At 36.0% G+C, this 24,127-nt stretch overlaps 1 protein-coding gene across 2 annotated transcripts in view; it reads left to right on the top strand.

The window, feature by feature from the left end:
* The window catches only part of Ced-12 (engulfment and cell motility Ced-12), a 34,446-nt gene extending 10,710 nt beyond the window's left edge, over positions 1-23,736 (top strand). For both annotated transcript variants that reach the window (XM_089091946.1, XM_089091945.1), the window contains exons 2-5: positions 1,309-3,082; positions 12,855-13,030; positions 17,353-17,483; positions 19,349-23,736. In XM_089091946.1, the coding sequence (XP_088948072.1) occupies positions 1,328-3,082; positions 12,855-13,030; positions 17,353-17,483; positions 19,349-19,506 (2,220 nt within the window). In that variant the 5' untranslated portion in view covers positions 1,309-1,327 and the 3' untranslated portion in view covers positions 19,507-23,736. The remainder of the gene's footprint in view (positions 1-1,308; positions 3,083-12,854; positions 13,031-17,352; positions 17,484-19,348) is intronic.
* Positions 23,737-24,127: the final 391 nt, after the last annotated feature.

The raw sequence follows: 24,127 nt of genomic DNA, 5'->3' as shown, positions 1-24,127 counted from the left end.
CTTAAATTAATTTTAAACAAAAATTTCTTTGCATGAACGACAAAGAAATGACCAAGCAAACTCTGCTAGAATTGCTGGAGTCAGCACTAACATCATAAGCCATTGTACTCATATGGAAGGATTCACATTAGAAACATTTTTGAATGCCAAACACTTCAAAACCTATCACATGTGAAGAAGTTTGGGTAAAACTAAATCTTTGTAAAAGCCATTAAATCATCTGGCTTTATATATGATTTTATACCAAATCAGGGGTCAAAATCTCTACCATCTCTGGATACCGATTTTTGTGGACGTAGGTTATAGTCAATCCCTTATTTCAACTTTATTAATTCAATAGAATAAAATGTTGAGACTATGGTGCTACTGCTAGTATTTCATTCTTCTTCAGGGTTTGGTCATTAAGTTAGAGTATTTTAGAGACGCCAATTAGAGGAAGGGGGTAGTCCCAACACTAAATTCTCCCCCTTCTGGATTTTGAAAATAATTGGCCCCTTTCATCACTACTTTTTAGTGACCTGGCATGACTAAGTCTGTTGTCTCTAAGAATCTATTAAAAAACACTCAGTTACAGCTTTACTGGTAGTGAAAAAGGCTTAATACTTGAAATACTCGAATTCTTCGACAGCATTAAAAAAAAATTGCTCTTTGCATTTCCACTTAATGTGCTTGATTCTCTATTGGGGAAAGAAGGGTTAGAGTTCCTTTCCAGAAAAGTGAATGTTAGGCAATATTTTCCCAGACGTTATTTATTTAAAAAGATTAATAAATCTCTTGACTCGAGAAAACAGATTTATAGATACTCTATCTACTACTTTTCCCTGACCTTATTAGTTTTCACCCTATCCTCCTAAGTTTTTGAGAAATTGCCACCCCTGTAAATGTTGTGAATTGGTGTCCCTGCGATCATATTATATATAACCTCCTTATGACTAGGAATTCATTAATTAGTGACCTCCTAATGCATAGGAGATAGACTTACCTTGGTTACGTCCTTTGTATGCCAAAGGATCTCAAAAACATTATATGAGTGGCGCCCCGAGGGGAGACGCATAAGAGGTTGACCAAGACACTCCATACGACGGCAATTACTGGGACCTCGGAAGTGTAGAGCTGTCTCTTCAACCACAGTGGGAGGACTTCACGGCTGCAGCTCAGTTCCGAGATGTCTGGCGAGGCTTCGTAGACGCTCTATGCGCCTTTCCTGGCTCTGGAGGGTCTAAGGTAAGGTATGACTAGGAATATTTGGAAAATCATTAATTGTTACAACCATTCTCAATATTTTTAATAAACTTTGTTTCTTTTCAGCCCTCCAATTGATGATACAATGGCAGCAGCTCATAATAGCACAATTAAAGTCAGGCAAGTTCCATCCAAGGGAAATGTAATTAAACTTGCTGTCACATTCGACAAATTTCTTCTTGATAAGATAAAAAGTATGACTGATCTTGATGGAGCAAAAAAAAATGAAGCTGCTGTTGGAACTCTTGTGGACTTTGACCAGACTGAGACACTATCCGTTATACTATCTAGGATATTATCTGCTTATCGTCTTCAAGATGAAGGATATGATCTTTATCTAACGACCAACACTAGAAAATATGTCACCAGTGAAAATCGAAGTGACCTTAGTGACGGGGACTTCGTAATGATAACCACATCTGTAAAAAAGCTAGTCGATGATATAATGCAGAAACTTGGCCAATCTACTAATGAAAGAAATGAGACTTTGAAAAAACTGAATTTGCATTTAAAAGATGCTACTGTAGCAAGGGAATTTGTGCGCAAAGAAGGACACAAAATTTTGACCAATTTGATTGAAAGCTCGAAGTTGGACTCTTATGTAACAGTCTATATCCTACAAAGCATAATACAGCTTATGGACCATAATATTCTCTCTTGGGAGTTTGTAGAGGCTGCCTTTGTGAACAAAGTGACTGGTTATGTAAATTCTAATGTTTCAGATGCTCAATTGCTACAGCATTCACTTTCAATCCTGGAGGCTTTATTAGGGACTTCAAAAGCACATTATGTTGAAAGAGGGGTGACTATACCTAATTTAGCCAGTAAGGTTCAGTCAAAAACAAATGATCCAAAAGTTCACTTAAACGCAATATCATTAATTAATGCTTTATTTTTAAGAGCAGATGAGAAGCAGCGAACAGCAATCGTGCCCACAATTTCTACTAGAAATATTCGAAATTTGATTGCAGTAAACATCATCAAAGATGGCTTGAATATTGGAGCTGAGATGCTTCATCAACTTTACATTTTACAAACTCTCTGCTTGAGTACCCTGGCAGAAAAGAAAAATGCGATTCTCTGTCCACAAGACCCAGAGGTTCTCGATAAAATAAGAGAACTAAGGGCAATAGCGTTTGAAGTCGAATATGGAATGACAGACACTATTCGGCAGCATGGTCTTACAAGAGAATATAGGAAACTTGGATTTAATAATGATGTTAATCCTGCTTCTGAGCTACAAAACCCTCCAGGTAAACTAGCTCTCGACTGCATGTGTTATTTTGCTAGGAATCATACAGATCGTTATAGAAAATTTATCTTCGAAAACTCTAAAGGAAGTGATCGTGACTGTCCGTTTGGTTCAACGGGTATTGAGCTGACAAGACTTTTGTGTGATATTCTTCAAATAGGTGAGGCAATGCAAGAGCAGGGTGGGACATTTTACCCTATGTTTCTTGGCAGTGATAGCCCATTCTTTGAAATGTTTAGTATTAGTATCCAAGCAGTCAATAAAACTTGGAAAGAAATGCATGCCACAACTGCGGATATAAGCAAAGTCTTTCAAATAGTTCGTGAACAAGTAATTCGCACTTTAGTCAAAGAAGAAGAAGTTCGTTCTTTTGATACATTCCGTTCAGAATTGCAGAGGCTTTCATATAATGAAATTAATAATCTCTTGCAACAAGAGAGGCAACTCAAAGAAGAGTCTGGATCAAATTCAAAGCAAATTTTAAAGTTACGAGAAATGCTTGCTCCTGAGCTATTAGAGCTCGTCCAGCAGCAACGCATTGGTTATCTTGTCAGAGGAACAAGATTTACTAAATATGTCCGCGGACAGGTGAGTTTTTGGATTCTCTCTCTGAATATTTGAAAAGTTGGGTATCTTTTCTGATGTATATTAGGCCATATATGCATCAAAACGCATAGGTTACGTTACAGCCACTATCACCATAGCTTCTTCCAGAAGTTTATGCTGACTAGATCCACGTGGTAAAAAAAAAAACAAAAGTTTGTACATTTCCTTAAAGTATTTGAAACCTAAAAAGCCATGAAAAGGGCTTATAATCATTTGCAAATGCGTCTGAATGTAACAGTGATTTCTAAGTTCTCATGTTAAAATTACTATACCAGTTACAATAGTAAATTCTTTTTTTTCATTGTAATGAAAACTACACTTAATAAGACAAGTCTATGATACAGGGCTCCTATGAAGGAGGGTGGTTAACACCAGGCATTTGCACCCTCCTCTCCAAACATTAAATATACATAAAGTATTTCACTCTCCTGAACAATAGGTTTTCTTTTAATCTTTGTCTCCTTCAGAAATCATTTTCAGGGCTGCTTCCCTCCCCAAACCACTTTCTCTGTAACTTATGAATGCAAAGCTATACACGGGAACAGGTTGCTTAGGCTTGCCGACAAGAAACCTCCTCCCATAGTTCCTTGCATCTTTAATGTAATTTTATCTTTTTTTATGCTGTTTTGGCCCCCACATGCCCTAGGTGAGATTCTGTGCTCAACTTCCAAAATAAATTCGTAATCAAGCACCTTGTTCAAGAATTTTTTTTTCCGTGACAGAACTGTATTGTATACTTGATGTGAACATAACAAGTGACCTATGAATCTATTAAATAAAAAATTCTAAATGAAAGTAAAGAGCAACATTAAAATCTAAAATGGAAAAATATTGCTCCTTATACGAGGGAGGCGGTCGCTTCCCCAACCCCTTGCTCTTTACGCTAAAGTCTTATGGTTTTTAAAAGGAATCTTATTCCGATTAATTGGTCCTTGTGTTTGAACAGCCGTTCTGATAGAACTAGGAGAAAGTCATACTTTAGCATAAAGGGCGAAGGGTTGAGGAAGGGACAACCTCCTTATGTAGGCTACAGAAAAATTTTTGTTTGTTCTAAGTTTTAATGTTGCTCTTTATTTTCTTGTGGAAAAAAACTTTTATTTGATATATTTTTGCTCGTTTTTCTAAACCACATCCTGGGTTACCCTATATTTGAGGAGAGCAACCACCCTCTCAAACTCAATTTTTTAAATTAAAATTCAGCTTTGGAACAACCGTGCCTTTAGAGCAAAAGCTCATTTGGTATATTAGATTTCGAAATAAAGTATGATTATCTGAATTATAGTCATCGCTGCCATATGAGAGGCGTCTTCACCCTCTCAGGCCTCTAACTGAGCGATTCATTTTGTATTCATGTATATATCAGCGCTGCCACCAAGTCTGATTTTCTACAAAATTCAGGAATTCGGTGAAGTCAGAGAAAGGGCAGAAATTTGGTGAAAAGTCAAAAACGCCAAATTTTTCTCTTTTTTGGCAAGCAAACAACTTCAAATCGATCAAAATTTTGTATTTTCGGTCACGAAATGTCTGCGAGGTTATTTTTTTTGTTCATGCAATACATTACCAGGATTGATTGCCTTTGTTTCTTTCTTTTTGTCACTACTGATTGATGTTGTTCTCTGAGATCTCTTTAGGTGAGAATGATTACGATGTTATAAAATTCCTTTTCTTCCCAGTTCTCTGTTGGTTCTCTGTATCTAATTCAATTCTTTTTTGTCTTTTAAGTCGCGTAAATTTTGGTTACAAGGAAATTCTATTTCTGCTATTTTTGGCTGTCTGTATTAAATGCAACTGATAATGTAACTTGGTTTTGGAGTGCTTGAGCAAAATTAAATGCTGAGCTTGCTTTCTGGAAAATATGTGTTTGAAACTTAAATTTTGCTGGTGGATTCCAATCGTTTGTGCGATATGCCGTAGGCTCAAAACATACGGAAATCCTGAAGTAAGGAATTCAAATCAGCTGATAATCGAAATGCCTAGTGGCTGACAAATAGAGCAGGTCTCCCTTCCGTTAAGATTGATTCGTAGCACTGATGCTAGCCTGAAAAAAAACAGATTTTACGTACTGTTGAGAAGCTTATTCATAGATATGTCTTCTTTATCTTGCAATGAGATTAGCGAACTATTTCGAGCAATGTTCTCATCACTTTATGGATCGAAAGACTTCAGCCTTTGCAGAACTAAAATTAGCTGTGTACTCACAAAGCCATTATATCCCTACTCTCCGCGACATTCAGTGGGAGATATTGGTGACTTATGTAATTTTCTGATATAAAATGAAACAATTAATGCCGAACGCGTTAAAGAGATCAGTTTGATGTTAAAGTCTGACGGGTCTGAGAACTATTTAATAGTGGTCACGATTCATTTGGAGACTTTGTTCATGGAACAAGCCACTGATGAGGAGCTGCTTGAGGGATTGAAGATTGGTATCTCTAACGTCCCTCTGAAATCAGGAAAGCTTTTGATGCTGGAAAGCAATGATGAGATATTGGTAAATCATGTTACTTTCTTACATACGATGAAACAACTAATGCCGAACGTGTTAAAGAGATCTGGGTGATGTTAGGGTCTGAGAACTATGGACAAGTGGTCGTGATTCATTTTGAGACTTTGTTCATGGAAAAAACCAAAGATGAGGAGCTGCTTGAGCGATTGAAGATTGGTGTCTCCAACATCTCTCTGAAATTATGAAAGCTTTTGATGCTGGAAAGGGATGGTTCCAAGCTACTGTTTCTTTTTTTCACCAGGCCACTTCATATGGAAGGAGTTGTAGAAACTTAAGAGGAGGCTCATTAGATGGGAAACTGAAAGTTTTCGTGTCCTTTTTAAGAGTCAAATGAGATTGTAACTCAACGAGCCACTCCCACGCGCTCTTTGTTTTCTCTCTGTCCCCTAATTGCTCATTTTAAAAGTAGGGAGAAGATACTTTTGTTTGAACTTGACATAAAAAAGATGATTTTATGTGATTTTTTGTCTGTCCGCTCTGTTCATGAAAAAAAAAACGAGTGTAAAATTACTCCTTTGATTCATATTTTCAAAAATTTATAAGTTAAAGTTATGAATCAGCTATCAGCCAAGTAACATCGTATGGCTAGTGCTTTTAACCTAGGTTGATGTGAGATAAAATGAATTGAAATAGCAAAGTGGGCGGAGTTTTGCTCTGTGAATGCGAACAAGTTCTTTTTATGTAAGGAGTCTGCTAATTAATGATGACGCATAAAAAGAAGTCCATTTATTAGCTGAGGGTTCCAATGCGAAGATTTGAGGAGTTCCTGTTTGGCAATTTAAGTGTTAGCCGTGCATTAACGGCTTAGCGAACTGCACGACGGTCCTTACGTGGATAAATAAGAAGTACTTTTTCCGGTAAGAATATTCTAATTTTTTATTTACTGGTTTGTGATGACGAGGAATAAGCGTAAATGTAAAACAGAGGACCAATTTGGATCGGTTTCGCATGACGAATCTGGGCTTTCATCTTCAAAGCAAAAGTCAATAAGTCGTGCTTCGATCCAGTCATTAGCGGACGATTTCTTGAAAATTCTTGAAATCGTAACGGAGTCTCAAAGTACATTAAAATCAATTGACACGAGATTGGCTAATCTAGAAAATCGAGTAATTTCTGTGGAAAATCTTATAATCCAATGTTGCTCAAGTTGATAAAAATTGCGATGCAGTAAATGAAGAAGTAATTTCACTAAAAACGCAAATGCATATTGTATCCACTGAAGCAAAATATTACCGTGAAATGACGTCTTCGTTGTCGGCAAGATTAATGTCAGTGGAATATTTATCTACAGAAAATAACATTATTGTGTGGAATACGGTTTGTGATGATGTAGCCACTGCTAAAAGTTTATTTCAAGAAATATGTACCATCGTTTTAGAATTAACAAAGGTTCCAGAATTTACAATTGTTACGAACAAAAAAGAGCACAAGTTTTCAAAGTGAATGTTAAATCACGCGAGGCGAAGTTTATGATCTTACGTAATGGGAAAAAACTTAAGAATAAGACTTTCGGTTCAAATACAGCTATGAACAATGTTTACGTCAGCGATGATGCTCCATTGTGTTTTCGTGAAGCGCGGAAGAGACTTTACGAGACTAAATCTAAATTGAGTAGAAAGAGTATTCCAGCTTGGGTATCTAATACTGTTCCTCCCTTCATTCAGATTGAGAGAGAAGGTGTTGGAAAAGTGAAATATATGTATAATGAGCCAATACTAGAGCTACTTGATTGTTGATTCTAGACTTTCATTTGTTTTGTTTTGAAGTTAAGAGTCATTTTTTGCTATTATTAGATGAATTTTTTTTATCGTGGTTAGCGGCACTAGCACAAGTATGTGCCTGATGAAGAAAACCAATTATATTTTTCTTCGATTGCATTATCCTGTATTTTTTAATTTGAGTGAGATGTTTCCCTTTTTATTTTCCATGAGTTTTTTTGTTATGTTGTATGGGCAGTGGGTGGAGCGTCGGGGAGGTTTTTTTTGTACGAGACGGTGGAACATGTTCTACTGTCTTGTATGGAGGGTTTCATGTTGTTATACTTATTGTTTATGATGAAATGGCAGGGTGGTCTTCGTCGTTATTTATGTTATGTTGTATCTTTTTATTTTGTATTTTATTTATGATAAATTTTATTTTTCATTTATTTTCTCTTTTTCAGTTTTTTTTCTTTTGTTATTGATTGCGGCCCTCCTGGATACTGGAGATCACTTGTGGTTTTTGTAAGTAGAGTTAATTTTTCTATGAGTTTCCTCGTTTGCCTCCTAAGCTTGTGTCTTGAAAAAATGAGCTGGATTATGACAATAATAGATTGAAAAAACTTGAGAGAAATTCGTTGAGTTGGGATATTCTGGAGAATGGGGTCTTAAATCTGGATTATGATGAAGGATCGATGGAGGATTTTCCAGTGGTTAAATATAAATTTCCAGTTGATATTGGAAATAAATCTACTATGGGTCAGCAAAGTTTGAGCATTTTCCATTTGAATTGTCAAGATCTTTCTAGTTCATTTAATTTTTTAACCGAACTATGTAAGTTTTCTGAGTTGGATGTGCTTGCATTGAATGAAACGTGGCTTCGTAATCATGCAATGAGTCTACTTGAAATTGATAGTTATGACTGTGACGCAGAATAGGGAATCACGATTACATGGTGGATTGGCTTTATATTGCAGGAAGAATATTGCAATGAAAATACGGAATGATCTACGTGTGAATAAAGAGATGGTTTTTGAATCAATGGTGGTTGAACTTTGTAAGTCGGGAAAAATTTTCTTTGTGGTGGTTGTTTATCGACCTCCATCTGGAAATGTGCAGGAATTAAATGATTTGCTGGAGCGGCAAATGGATAAGTTGTCAGGTTTAAATCGCCCATACTTTGTTTGTGGAGACTTTAATCCTGATGTATTTTCAGTAAATGTAAACCCGAGAGTTCGTGATTTTTTAAATGTTATGTTGGGTTACGGTTTAAGGCCGACAGTTAATATATGTAGTCGAGTGACTTTGGGCTCAGAATCAATTTTGGATAATATATTTGTTAATGTGAAGTATGATTTTGCTGATGTTATTTTGAATGATGTTTCTGATCTATTTGGTGTTCTTGTTGTTATTAGAGAGTTTGGTGTCCCTGCAGCTATGAATATACCACCATAAATTTCTGCATTGAAAATGGATGCTGAGGCTCTTAACATATTCAGAAGAAAATTAAAGAACACTCAATTTGACTTTTTAGAAAGTAGTGATCTGCAAGTAAATGAAAAGTTATCATTGTGGTATTCAGAAATAACTAAATTACTAAAAGAAAGTTGTACAGTTATTAAAAATCAGACTTTTCATGTCACCCCTAGAAAACCCTGAGTTACTAGAGGACTGACGAAGGCCATACCAAATTGAAGACTGCTATATAAATATTATGTATTCTCTTCTGAGGCGAAAGCGAGATACTAGAAATATAATTTTGAACTCGATAAACTACTACAAACAGCGAGATTTAATTATTATAGAAATGAGTTTAAAAAAAGTGTAGGTAATCCCAGGCAAACGTGGAAAGTAGTTCAGTCTGTTCTCAGCCCTTCCAAAAGTTCAATTTTACCTGAAAATTTCAACACTGATGCTTCAATTGTTGATAATATGTGTGACCATTTTTCTATTGTTGGTAAACGGATAGCGAACTCCACGAGAAAATTTCCTGAGGATGGAACATACCACCAGTTTTTACATGAGGAAAGTGATGTATCTGCATATCTGAAACCAGTAACTGCTAGTGAATTATGTACCACATCGTGGAACATGAGAAATAATGCTTCGGGTGCTGACTTCCTTTCATTGCGTGTACTTAAGTATGTTTTCTCGGAAATATGCGACCAGGTTTGTGTTCTATTTAATATGTGCCTAAAAGTTGGTGTTTTTCCCGATTTTATGAAAATTACTAGAGTGGTTCTGCTTTTTAAGGGCGGAGAAAAAAATTTGCCGAATAATTATAGGCCTATTTCATTGCTGCCAGTTTTATCGAGAGTTTTTGAAAAATTGATTAGTGGCATTAGTATTTTAGTAAAACTCAGTTTGGATTCCGTAAAGCAATGTCGACAGATCAAGCTCTTCTTTTTCTCACGACTTTTGTGAACGATGCTCTGGACCAAGGGTGGAAAGTTGCATCTGTTTTTTTGGACATTGTGAAAGCCTTTGATGCAGTAGACCATGGAATTCTTCTGGTGAAGCTGAGGAATTTTGGTTTTCGAGCTATGTTTTATCGTCTATTGGAATCTTTTCTCCAGGATAGAAAGCAGTTTGTCAGTGCTGGTGAAATTAAATCGCAAGTTAAAAGTGTTGAATTCGGTGTCCCTCAAGGGTCTGTTTTGGGGCCATGACTGTTTCTTAGATATATTGATGACCTGCGAAATGCTATCAATGGACTGTCTTTTGATTTAAAATCTCGTGATACTGGAGCATCAAAATCTATTTTGCCTTATTTTGCTGATGACACGCATCTAACTGTTGCTGCAGAAACCGGGGAAATGCTTATACAGAATCTTCAGGCTAGCATGTTAAACATTGAAAAATGGATGAGGGTTAACAGATTTCAGCTAAACCATGCAAAATCCCATTTTGTAATGTGTGGGAGAAGTAGCAATTACTACCCTTGGATTGACAAAATACAGTTCGGTGAAAATATTCTGCCTCGGGAAGTTTCGACAAAGTATCTAGGGGTGATTGTTGATGAGTGCCTTAACTTCAAAGAGCACATTTCATGCGTTAGTGGCAAGGTTTCAAGATATGTTGGGACGATGAGGAAACTGAAGCACTTTTTTCCGAAAGACATTATGAGATTGCTTTATTTTTCTTTTGTTCACCCATACCTTCTATATGATTGTCTTGTGTGGTCAAGTACGCTTTTAATTCACCTTCGTCCCCTTAGAAGCTTACAAAATAATGCCCTACGTGTTTTAACTGGAGATAATCATAATATGTCTGTTAGACATGGATATAATCAAGTAAATATATTACCGATGGCTGGATTATTCCGTTTTTATAATGCTCTTTTTATGTTTAAATATACACACGCGTTATTACCTGAGTGTTTTAGGGAAATGTTTACAAGTGGTGTTAATGTTCATAATTACTCGACTAGAACATCAACACTAGTTCGGCGACCTCAGGTTATTACAAAGCGATCCGTTTTTTCCATAAGACATGTTGGCCCTCGGGTGTGGGAACCATTAACGCAGGCAATTTCAACAATTGATGAGCTAAATGAATTTCGCAGTAAATTAAAAGGACAGTGTTTGTCTACATAAGAGTTTTAATCCTTGCTGGACGAATTTTCTCTCAAGTGATTGTGACACTTTTTTTTTGGGAGGGCGACGAGGAGGTAGAATAGAATGAATGATTTTTAGTTTTGTGTCTTCGGTATCCAATTAGGTCGTGAAATTTTTAGATATTAATTTATTTCGTTTATTTTTATTTATTTTCTTATTATTATTTTTTGCTCTTTTTTTTGGGGGGGGGGGTCGAAGGATGGCTGGTAGTAATTGTGTATGTAGGGTTTTGTAAAGGGTGATTTGTCGGGTTTCGGGTTTTGTTTTTAATGTGTTATATTTTTTTTAATAAAACCTTTTTCTCTCTCTCTCAAAGTCCTGAGAAAAAATCCGTCCTGAAACTACAAACGTTGTTTTTACAGAAAGAAAAAAATCGCGACTATAACATACATATACCATTTTCATTTCATATTCTAAAAAAAATTCATAACAAAACTTTTCGGCTGAGGACCTGGAGCTCAAGATGGTGGGAGGTATGGAGGGCCAGGATTATATTTCCTTTTTGGGGGGAGGTCGGGCAAAGGAGGGCCAGGGGTCAGCTTCCATAAGTTTTGGAATAAAATATCGTTAAGAAGTGTTTTTGAGGGAGGTAGGGGTTGGGCCCTGGAGGAACCAGGAGTCTTTCGTCGGCCCTGGAGTATTGCCAACATACGAGGAATCACAGTATCCATATAACCGTTCAAAATAAACCGGTTTGGTACCTATGTGAAATGTTGGGAATAAAGTGATTTAGTATAAAAGGTGTTTTATACAAGCAGTAGTTTTCATTAGCTTAAAATATGCCTTGAAGACGACCCAAAAAAAAGTTTAATGGCCTTTTAATGTTTCTTCAGGTGAATGCACGTAAATTTTTGAATACATTTTTGAACTGTTGTGCAACTAGTTAAGCGACGGGATGCTCCTATGGCCACCATCTTAACTCGTTGTGCATAAAATCATTAACCTTTACTCAATGTCAAAGAATGCTGTTACACAACTAGTATACGAGCCAATTGAAAGTTTATTGGCCCCAAGAGTGCCGGGGGGGGGGGGGTGACCATGGTACATAGGCTCCCACAGAAGTATAGCTCCATATACTACTTAAGTGATATCAGTAGTACGTCGTATTAATTTTGTTTCAAAGGGGACTGGACAGCACTGGCCATTTGTTTTGAGTCCAAGTTGCACAAGCATAAATGATATTAGGGATTATAAGCAAGTTTTGTAGCTTCGCTAAGCTTTGTAGATCTAGCTCCCCCTGATGGGCCTCAAAGTTTTAAAGCTAAGATTTGAAAGTGGAAGGCGTCTCTTCATGTCTGTAGAGTGGTGTAGGTAAAATAGGAGAAAGATACCAAGGTAGGTAAACTCCTCGACCCAATGTGTTATCATACCAAAGCTGGGGGCTGGGATTTACCTGGGAATCAGGTTTACATGAGCAGCACATGGCTTCCGTTTTTGAGGTAGGCCACTGGTGATTTCCCAAAAAGTTTGGTGGTGGGGTTTAAACTTGTTGTTTAAATTAAAGGACAGAAGTTTTCCTCGAGTTTTCTTGATCAATTTTAGAAACCAAGAGGAACAAAACCATATACCCCTGTCTTTCAGAAATGCAAAGAACACTTTTAATTGCAGAACCTCAGGCATCTTTTAAGGGATATTGACTAAATGAATTTTTAGGTTTTCATGAAGTTAATCATTATAACATAGCTTGTTAGAATTTTTTCTTTCAGTTTCTTACTTCTCTATTTGTTGACATAGCTTTTTTTTGGAGCGGGGAAGACATGTAAGGCGTATCCCAACGCCATCATTCAAGAACGTGTATGTTGTGGTATCAGTTAAGGTGGCTGTTTGCTCCCTTTTCTTGTTTTCCTTCTACCATTGAAATTGTCATATTCTGTTTCTTATTTTCTACTATGTGCTATAACCTTGATTCTAACTATTTCTGTATATTGTAATAGAGACTCAAAGACAAATTTTGGTTTATACGATTGACTCCTAGTCATAAAGTGTTTCATTACGGAGATTGTGACGACAAGACTATTCCGTCTCTTGAAGATCTAAAACATAAAGTACCTGTCATGGAAATCAAAGATGTGCTTATTGGAAAAGATTGTCCACATGTCAAAGATATCAAGTGAGTTATTTTCAAGGCATTGCTTAAAAGTATGTGGTTTTGAGGCCGATTTTGTGATCCTACATTATAACTAGTAAGTTTAATGTGTTTTTATTTCATTAGTAAATGGAAAGGACATTAGCCGTTTTTGTCTGCCAGCTTGTAAGGTGACTATAAATTGTCATAATGGGAAGGAGTCATTATCTAGTTTGGGATTTATTAAAACCTCCCAGCCAAATCCTGGGAAAGGCTAAGACTCCCAGTATCTCCTGTGAGATGATTGACTCTGACTTGGAAAAAGAAAAAAATAAGCGTTGAGTATTTAAGTTTCAAAGATTGCTTGCGATACAAATTATAAAAAAATGTGTTCATAAACAAAATAAAAATTAGAAAACAAATACAAGGTTCTGATCCTCATAAAAACTCCATGGTCTTTCAAAGAAGGAGAAGATGCACATAGTATTTAAACACTGGCTCATAAACCAAGACAATGGAAGAAGAGATACAGTAAAAAAAAATTCACCGATGTTTAGGAATTTATTCTTTTCTCAGCAACAATTTGTGCGGCTCAAATCAATCCGTGACGTAAGTAAGAAAAAATGTAAGTAAACCAAATAATGGTAGACAAAAATATTTGTAAGTTTTAACCAATGCAAAACTATGAAATTTCATTCGCAAGCTCCTTCCTCTGTCTGTTCCCGACAGATAATGGCGTCAGGATGGACCATTGACGACTTTCCCTAACCAGAACTGTGACTTCAAACGGCGCTGAAGGGTCACCTTGAGAATTGGTGCCCCTCAAGGATATTGTAATCTATTAAACGATACAGTGTTCGCACTGGATTCTGATTGATGGAGGATTTTTCTGCATTTCTTTGTTTTGAAGGGATATTTTGACCTAAAAATCATAGCTACTTATCTATTATTGGCTTCCCCCCATAGTAGCATGAGTCGTATATAATATTTGTATGAATTGGAGGTAATAAGCTTGAGATTACTTGTGTAGGATTTCGACTCTCGTTGACAGACGGACATCACCAAGTGTGGAAAACCTTTTCGTCACCAAGATGGTCCCAGGATTGAACAAAGCCTTCATTCTTACGAGAGGTCCTATGGAATTCTTTTTGTGCGGTTTTAAGGTGGCTTAAGCACTTCATGTAGATTTGAGGAGATGCATTAGTCCCTATTCTAATTTGGTTTAGGACCCATTGCTTTTTCTTAGGCCATAATAATTTCAATAACATGGGAATTTAGACTTAGAATGTTACAACGTTAAAAAAACAACTATCGTATTGCCTGACGAATTCAGATGTTTTCAACTGGGGGAAAAAGGGTAGTGCCTAAAGACTTTTAGGAAAACTGTATGTAAACCCTTTTATAAGAAAGTTGAAAAGAGTGATTGTGATAATTATAGGGGCATCAGTTTGGTTTCTATTGGAAGCAAATTACTTATTAAAATGATGCTGTTTAAAATTAGAGATGCTGTAGATAGAGTTTAATCAGAAGTACAGTTTGGTTTTAGGAAGGAGAGTGGGCGCGAGAATGTGCAAGCGAAATTTTTACTATTAGACTCGTAATTGAAAAGTGCCTGAGCCATCAGACCTCTTTAGTTCTCAGTTATATTGGCGGTTGATTCAGAGGATAGAAGAGCTTTAGCGAAGGTTCTATCCTGGCATGGTATACCGGATCAATACAATTAAGTGATTAGTAATGTGTGCAAGAATGAACTCCTGCTGTTAAGGTAGGAACTGAGGTTAGTAGCTGGTTTCGTTTTAAATCAGGGGTTAAGCAGGGTCGTGATCTATCCTCATTTGTATGGGTTATTTTGATGGACTTTGTCCTAAGAAACACGGCAATGAGCATGGAATCAAATGGGGAAGTAAAACTCCTTAGACTAAGGTTATTCCGATAATTTAATTGTCCGAAATGAAATTTTTAGGCAAATTAACTAATGTTTGGAGATTTTGTGGGTTCTGGGTGCAAGAATAGATTTCAAATTATTAAGAAGACTAAGGCGCATTGACTGGGAATAAGTGAAGGTGAAGAGGTGAATGTTGGGTAATTAGAAGATCAAGGGGATAGCTTCTCTAACCTTGGTAGTATTATTGGTAAAGATGATGGATGTAAGGGAGATCTTAAAAGAGAAATAGCCATGGCTCGTGGTGTTTTTCACAGTAAAAGAAAGTTAAACTGTTTGCGAACCAAGAATAGAATATTGGAAGCTATAGTGATGACAGTGGTTAAGTGCGGTTATGTAAAGTAGGCGCTTCTACTTGAGGAGGAGGAGCATTTTTTAGGTGTTTTTCAAAGGAATTGTCTACGGAGCCTTTTGCGTACCCCTCTTACCGAATTTCAAACAGTAAGCTATATTAAAAATGTGGTTCAATCCCGCTCTCTAGGGCTATTAAATAAAAAGCAAGTTTTTTTCTCAACAGAAAGGAAGTTGCAACATAAAAACTTCAAACGAACAGGAATTATTCCGTATATGAGGGGGCTGCTCCATCCTCAACGGTTCGCTCTATACGCTAAAGATTGACTTTTGATCTGAATTCTGTAAGAACGACTCCTGAAGCACTTATTAGACCATTTATTAGAGTAAGAAGGTTTTTCTTTAATTACTGAAAAACTTCAGCGTAAAGAGCAAGGTATTGAGGACGGGGCAGCCTCGTGTAAGGAAGACTTTCTGTTTGCTATAAATTTTAATGTTGCTCCTTACTTTCAGGTGATTTTTTTTAATTTATTTATTTAATTTCTAATCATTTTTCAAATAATGCCAGACAATCTACCTCCCTTCTCCGTCAGAAATTCCCTCCACGAAAAAATCGTCCACGGAAAGATTATCGCGTGTAACACCCCCCCCCTCACCCGGACAATTCCATCCTTACTGAAAATTCCCCTCGGAAAACGTCTTCAAGACATTTCCGCCTGGAAAATTCTCCTTATCCTACTTTTATTTGAAAAATGACTTCTTTCTTGTTAAATTTTTGGTCATTTTTAAATCATGCCTGAATTCCCTCCCTCTGTCAAATTGACAGAGGGAGGGGGGCAGACAATTCAAACCCCACTTACAATTTTTCCGGGACAGTACCCACCTCCCCCTAACATATCCATGTGTAAAATTGAGTCGCCAAAGAGAAAGTAAGACAAGTCATAAGAATTATACCAAGAATGCTTGCAAATTCCCTAATTATGAAATTTCCTCTGGAGAGTTCAACCCCGGAATCTTTATTTTCACACAAAACACTCTCCCTGTCAAACCTCCCCCCCCCCCCCTCTCCCAAAAAATGTTTATACATCCCAATAACGAATGCATTATTTGTATCTTTCAGCCCTTTTTCCAGGAGCTCTGAGAGGTCACGTTATCCCCAGAGATATGGGTATTTAACTTGTCACGGATCCTTAACAAGATGGCTGTCTCAAAATTTAGATCGGATGACGCTGGGGCAAAAGGGGGTTGGAGGTGCGTCTAGTTGCAATCCGATCATTTGGATCTCTGAAATAGAACACTAGAACTTATGATTTCCGTTTGAATGAGCTCCCTCCCAATCTTATAGGACCATTGGTTCGAAGTAATCCCCCCTGGTGGAAAAAAGATAGCACCCATCCCTGATCTTTCTTCTGGCAAGAAATATAAAAATCCCACGCTTTTGCGGATTTGAGCCATTTATTGTAGGTTTCTCTGGTACGCTGAATCTGATGGTGATATTTTCATTAAGATTTATGGCCTTTTGGGGGGTATTTCTGTTCTTTTTCTGAAACTGACACAACTTTTTTCAGACTCGTAGCTTTTGATGGTTAACATTAAATATGATTAACTATATGTAATATTACTCCAGGCCAAGGTTGTATCCAGGGAGAGGATTATTGGGTTGGACCCCCTTCCTCCGAAATTTTTGTACAACTTGTAAAACGTAACAAAATGCAAATTAACAATTTTTTATTAGTTTTTAAAAAGTTCTTTTAGTAAGCCCTTCCCCCCTTCGGAACAAAAATCCTGCATATGCCCTTGTTCAAGGCTTTCCTTTCTCACCGGGCTAGAAGTCCGTTACTCTACCTGTTTTCGCCATAGCTGCATATAGCCAAACTTTGAAAGCTTGGTGCTGTGAGAACGTTTTGGAATAGAGATTGTTGTAAAGTAGGTGAAAGCCCTATTTTATGTCTGAACTTTTAGTTTCTCTGTAGGAGTAGGAATCTCTCTGACCAATTTTTAATAGAATTCCTTCTTACTTTCCCCCTGTATAGTGATGCTGACATCACTTTCTAGGTATATAGCTTCTTTGATTCGACTGATAATATGTTAAACAAAAATTCACTGAAAGCAACCTACTGCTTTTGTCTTTTAGGAGTAAGAAAATGACGCATCCTTACGTATTTTCTATCGTCTTAGACACACCTGAGCCATCAACTCTTGATTTTGTTGCACCAGATGAACAGACCTATGAATACTGGCTTGATGGCATCAATTCCTTGCAGGGTAATTATTTTCTTGAATTGTTGTCATTTACTTTTATTCTGATCTCTTTGAATTTTCAAATTGGCATGCTGATATTGAACATTAAGCTTATAGGCCATTCAATAGAAATTTGTGAAGAAAAAATTCTTCTTTTTCGTTGCTGTTAGTATATTAGTAGAAAAGAAACAAAACTACAATAACAATCAAACACATTGAAAGAAAAGGGAATATCCTATAGTTATCGCCTGAGGCCTCACCAAGAAAAGTTGCAAAAAAGTATGCCCCAACGAACAGAAAAATTTGACCTGGAAACTGTTTTTAATTAAAACTGCATAGTCAAACTGACTTGCCAGATCAAAATAAACTGGAGCGACATAGGAAGTGCTCTTTTTTTTCGCTTTTTTCTAGCTCAGTACAAGGATATATTTTTTGTTGACCTTCGACAAATTTCGAGACAAGTTCAGTTCCCAAGTTCGTTTATTAACAACATATGTAGAACAACAAAACACGAGAATAGACATATAACAAATGGCTATCTGCATCTAACAAATAACTTAAAACCAGCTCTTCAAATGACCAAAGTTGACAATGATTACAAATGACTTTGTATGCCACTGTATCATCCAAACTGCAACGGGATAAATTGATGACGTTAAACTAAATCTAATAGAAGTATCAGACTATGCTGGCAAAACTAAATACTTTCAGGCATAAGCTAAGTTCTGGCCAATAGGGAAGTTACACCAGTGGTAGAAGAGGACCGTTTTACTTATTTAAAACAATTTTTTTCCCTGCCAAAATAACGGCTGACAAAGAAAAGGCTTTAGTCTGATATTTCTACGTGACTAAGTTTAACGCTACCAAATTATTACGTTGAAGTTTAGATGTTACAGTGCAATCCAAAGTCATTTTTGGTCATTGTTGACTTTGGTCATTTTAGAGCTGGTTTTAGGTTTCTTGTTAGATGCATAGACATGTCTGTTAGATGTCTCGTCTTCATTATTACTTTTTTAGCTCAGTACTAGGATATATTTCTTTGTAGACCATCGGTAAATTTAGAGACACTAGAAACAAGTTCAAGTTCGTTTATTAATAATTTATGCACAGCATATGGGCCCAAATTAGAGTCTGAAAAAATGTTTTGAAGGATCCAACTTCTGTCCATTCTTCTTCCAGAGCCCTGACTTCAAATGGATTTGTAAAATCGTTTAGGTTAATGAAAATTGAGTAACGTGGCTACAGCCTAACTTTGGCTGTCGGAACGGGGTAGCGGTAGAAACTTATGTGCCCCTGAGTGTATCGAGCATGCCAGAAATTTGCCGCCAGATTAACGCTAGTGTTCAGACATTCTTGAAACGCGAAGCCAGAGCTCTTTGCAAGTCTTCTAGCAAGAAGACAGCACTAGAGGAGAAGAGATGTGGTGAGGAATAAAGGGTGCAATGAAAGCTGCTGGATTTCTCCCAGCTCGTAAAGAAGCAAAGCACAAAGGGGTGTGAGAAAATCCTATATTTTCGTGACTTGTAGCCTCTGAAAAGCCACACGTAAGCTAAAGTAACCTTGTATGAGAGCCCGGTGCTACAAAATTAAGCCTTGTTCCCTAATTATGGGGTTCTCCGCCCGTTCTTGGCTGCTGGTTTTAAAAATGACAAAGTAGAGGTAAAAGGAGGGTACCGCTAGAAGTTTGGTCTAAAGAATATTTCCAGGGAAAGAGTTTGACATGACAATTATTTTTGTTTCTGAACGCTAAATTTACGCGCCGAAAAAGTAATAAGCTACCCAATTTTCGATTGGTCTTTTTATTTTGTTTCTTTTCTGATCCCCGTGGTATGTAAGCAAAGATTCTTCCTAAATATCAAGTGATATACGTCTAGCACATTTATTTTCAGGTCGACCCTTAGTCAGTAAAGAAGCGAAGAATGATCTTGATATGTTGTTAGCTATGGAAGTTAAATTGCAAACACTTGAATTAGAAGGAATTGAGATACCGGAGGAGCTGCCAGTGTTGCCACCTGAGCCGGAAACCTACGAATTCTATTTCCAATGAAACTTATTTTGTCATTTAACATTCCTGTTTCTGATTCTTGTTAAAACTTAGTCTTGTCTAAAGATTTTAAATACCGAAAAGCAAATTAAACATCATAAAAAATCCCTGGGCAAATTTCATTGTGGTTGCAGATGGAATAATTTCTTCGACTGCCTTAACTTTTACAAATATAAATAAATACTCTAAAGAGTCGTATAGACGACAATCGTGGCTAGAACTTGACTGAAGACCAAAAATAAGGGCGTGCAGGGGCGGATCCAGGATTTTTTTTTAGGGGGGGATTTTTTTTTTATAAGGATTTTTTTTTTCATAAGCGTCAATTCATATTTAAACATTTGTAATGACAAGCTTTAATCATTAAAATTTATATTTTGAAAATTTCCCCCTGAACTCACCATAGTTTTTTATCTTATTGTTTCAAAAAGTCGAGTGAATACTAACAAATAAAAATTATTCTCGGCCTAGTCTAGGGAATAATATTCAAGTCGGAGCTGTGAAATTGCAATTCAAGTTGAAATTGCAACCTGTCAACATTTGTTTAAAATTTCACGATATATGAAATGATTGCCACAATGACTGCTTCTGAAATAATGGTGATAATATCTTAAACCATTTAGCCATTGATTTAATTTAGGCAGTCCAGATGCTATTATTCCTCAAATATTATTTTCAATTTCATGTTTACATTTCGGTTGCGTAACGATTTATTTTATGTAAAGAGTGATTATTGGACTTAAATTTATCTAATATCCCATACGTTTTTTGTGGGGTTTTCTCCTTTTTTAAGTTTTATAAATGGTAAATATAGAATTGAAAAATAAAATACAAGGCGAATCAGGCGCGATTTCATGAAACTTAATTTCGTCCTTGCTGATTCCAAGGATTTCAAAGATCGATGTAGATTATTGCTATTCTTAGCCTCTCGGCAAAATTCTTTTATAGTTGGAAAAGAAGAAATTCATTCCTGGATCCCGCTAGAGCAAGAAAATTAGCATTGTCCATCTGTGTTTTCGATAACTATTAATAAAAAAGAATTCAAAGGAGTAGAATTCCTAGTTTTTCATGATTAATTCATCTAATAAACAGCCAATAGATTCTGATGTTATGCGTAGACACTTACAGGGGTTCCCGGGCATTTTCCCAAAGAACGGCGAAGTCTACAGAAATTGTGAGGAGGATGCGGTTATGGACAAAACGACTTTTTTGACAGGAATTTCCAGTTTTTCTAGTATTTTGTCAAATTTAGTACTTTTTGGTCCGAGAGGGTGGGCGGAAGCTATGGATTTAAATTTCTAAAACTCGATTTTATTTTGCAGAGATTGTGAATATTTACTGAACAACTGAGAAAAATTAAAATATGGGATAAATGTCAGGGAAGATAATGGAAATAGCTAAATAGCTCAGTGGCTGTATCATGACATTGAATATTAATCTGCATCTATTATTCCATATTTTCTGGATATGTCATTCAGATGTTATACAAATTAAATTAAAGTCTTGCAAGTTAATCTGAGTTTATTACTGCAAGTTATATTAGTTCAATTTCACCAAAAGTTTAAGGTTTTTTGTGGAGGGGTGGTTCTGACGGTCCCCACGTGCATACTTGCCGGACACCGAGTATCGGAAATAGAAGAACCTAACAAAGACGATGTAGACAAGATGTGAAAATGTGCTTATTTTTTCAAGATATATGTTTTTTTAATTTGAGATATTATTTAAGATGTTTTATTTGTATTTATTTCTGAAAGAGAAATTAATTTTGATCAGTCTGGCTTTTTGATTGTGCAAAGAAAAGGGTGCTTGCAGCCAAGGTTCCTTTAAAATATTGTTATTTCTACGATATTTCCGGTAATTTCCTTAATATTTTTGCCTCTTCTTGTTACCAATTGGGAGTTGCGAGAAAAAAGACGCTATACAAAACTAATTTACTACTTAATCTGCTTCAGGCTCACTTGATTAAATAGCAGTTTTAATAAAATTTATTAAGAATCGTCCCGCAAAAAAAAACAGCACATTGTTTTAAATGTGAGAACAATTAAAAGTGAGAAAACTTATGAGAAAAAGCAAGTATTTCACCGCTATCTATTTAAATCTTAATGAATGTAAGACAATCCGCCTGAATGAATTTGAATCTGTTCTAGCATATTGTTCAGATGTGTTGTTTTGGAAGACTGCTCATACTGAAAGAGCGTAGGTGTAAGTAGGAAATTAAAATCAACTATAAATAGTAATTTATATAGCATTAATGTAAAAAAAATAATCAGCTGTGTAAATTATTTTTTTTGGGATTCAGAGTCACTCCAAGATTTTCGGCTTATAATGGTGGCTAAAAACACAGGCTAATTATCAAACACTGTTTTTAAGTTTCTTTTTAATATTGTTCTTTAAATACTTGCCACAACTACTTGGCGTTGTCCGGGAATCTTTATAATAGTTTATTATATACTTTCGGTATCACAACTCGTGTTTTTTTTTTTTTTTTTCTGAACTTACATAATGTGATGGAAATTGAGGCTTTTCCGGGTATTAAAATATATCTAAGATGTGTATTTGCTCGTCTGGATTTTGTAAAGGCTTAGTGATGTCTGGAGATTTTTTCGTAGGAAAACCTGAGTTAATTTTATACGCCAATTATGAGCTACAATGATGGGACTTTTGTGTGTGATCAGTAGATGTGAAACAGAACATGATGTAGGATCTAATGACTGACCTGTCCAAGTTTTTGCACTGGTGGTTAAACTTACGTCCCAATGTTTCCAAAAATTGTTTGTATTGACATTTAAGAAGTCTTAGAATTTGTAATAAATTGTTTTTAAATAAGTCAATTAACTATTAAGTTCATTAGGGGCGTCGTGATTTCCTGGATATTTTTGAAATAGTCAAATATTAAACTTTATTACTTTAGGATTTCTGCTGGTGACTTAAAATTATGTTTATGTTATTTTTTTTTAGGGAGATCTGACTAATGTCGAAAGGGTCGAAATGGTTTCGAGTTCAGAAAGAACTGTTCTCACAGCTTTTTCTATACAACAAAATTATTGTTTTTTTGTTTTTTTTAATTATAAAATCAAAACAACGTAAGTCAAAATTGCCTTGTCTTTAGATAATACAATTAAATATACTACATTTTCTACCCGACATTTTTGGGATGGATGGTGAATTTGTGATCGATCGAAGGCAGTGTAACCAAAATTTAAATTCGGCATCATTTGCTTTTTTCAGGGGGGAGTGTGGAGGAAGGGTCAAGGCACTTCCTGATCACACTAGTGGTCAACTATAAATTAGTTGATAATATTATAACGCACAGAAAAGATTGCTCCTTTTGCGTATCAAGTAGAAGGAAATCTTTGTCTTTGTTTGCATCCAGGATAGGCTTTTAATCATTTCCCCATTTTAGATTGTATCCAGTGGTGTCAATTCGGGGGGGGGGGATTTGACCCTATTCCCCCCCCCCCTCGTATATTTCCATTGATTGACGCTACTGGTAGTATTTACGAAGTTCAAACGAATTGAACTTTTTCTGTATACGCTTCAGTTTGTTTTAAATATTTGTGCTGATTTTTTAGCTTTGTTTAGTCTCTTAACTATATTGTGTTGTATGTTTTAGAAAATGTGTGTTCGGCAAGAGTACAAATTCTGTTATGGTTTGCCTTTAGTAAAAATAAATGCCCTTTGCCATCAAATGCATTTACAGTTTAATGGAGTGGAGCCATAGAAAGTGGGAAAGAGGAAAGAACACAGCTATTGCTCATTAAGTGTCGCTTTTGAAAAAAGAAAGCATAAAAGATTTAAAAAAAAATGTATTGTTGCAAGAGTGAATTGTTCTTTTTATCTTAAAAAATGTATGTTTTTAGCCTACAGATCAATTTCTAGATAATCAGCATTTTAATAAAATAGTCAACTGTATCAAACTATTAATTAAGACTAGTGTTTGAAATAGTTTTGTGTTCCATTGTTTTTATAAAAAACAAAGTTCGTCTAACTGACTTCCCTCCTGAGCCTAAAAGGGAAATTTTAAGAAACCATAACCTTTAAATAAAGCCATTTTACTTACTTCTTATGGCTTTTCTGTTTCAAATGAGCCAAACACTAATTCTCCGAATTTTTATAGGTATTTTTAGAAGGACCGTCTTATAACTCCTCCACTGGAGTTTCCATACGCTGCCCAAATTAAGGCTTCACTTTATTTGTGCATCTTTGAGAGCGTCTCGGCGTGCAGAGTTGTCTTGAACTCTGATAGCTTTGTGCTCCCATTTGTTATTAATTACAGTAATTTTTAGATTTAAATTAAAATCTTTGCATTGGCACATAGGGTAAGTTGACGCTCAGAGGCGCAAAAAAAATGTAGAAAAAGAAGTATAATATAGAAAAAAAAGCTCCCGCTCCTCCCTGAGCCCATCTATGGTTTATTCATACTCAAAAACCGCCGCTTCCCATTTTGGTTGTTTCAAAACAAAGTTATTATAGTGGCACATTTTCCTCAATGTCGCCTTCACGTTGGATCGTGAAAACGAATAAGCTGCTAATAATTTAAACTTCATAGCGCTTTTCGTCTCTAAGGAATAAATCATTAACCCTCTGTTGATTTTCAAAACAGCTAAGCCTTTAAAGGAAAACTATA

The sequence above is a fragment of the Artemia sp. Qi Xiang Cuo genome, chromosome 7 (genome assembly GCF_049724085.1).
Source record: "Artemia sp. Qi Xiang Cuo chromosome 7, ASM4972408v1, whole genome shotgun sequence".
Lineage (NCBI taxonomy): Eukaryota > Metazoa > Arthropoda > Branchiopoda > Anostraca > Artemiidae > Artemia > Artemia sp. Qi Xiang Cuo.
The sequence above is the reverse complement of the archived record's forward strand: the minus strand, read 5'-3'. Positions and strand labels throughout refer to the sequence as shown.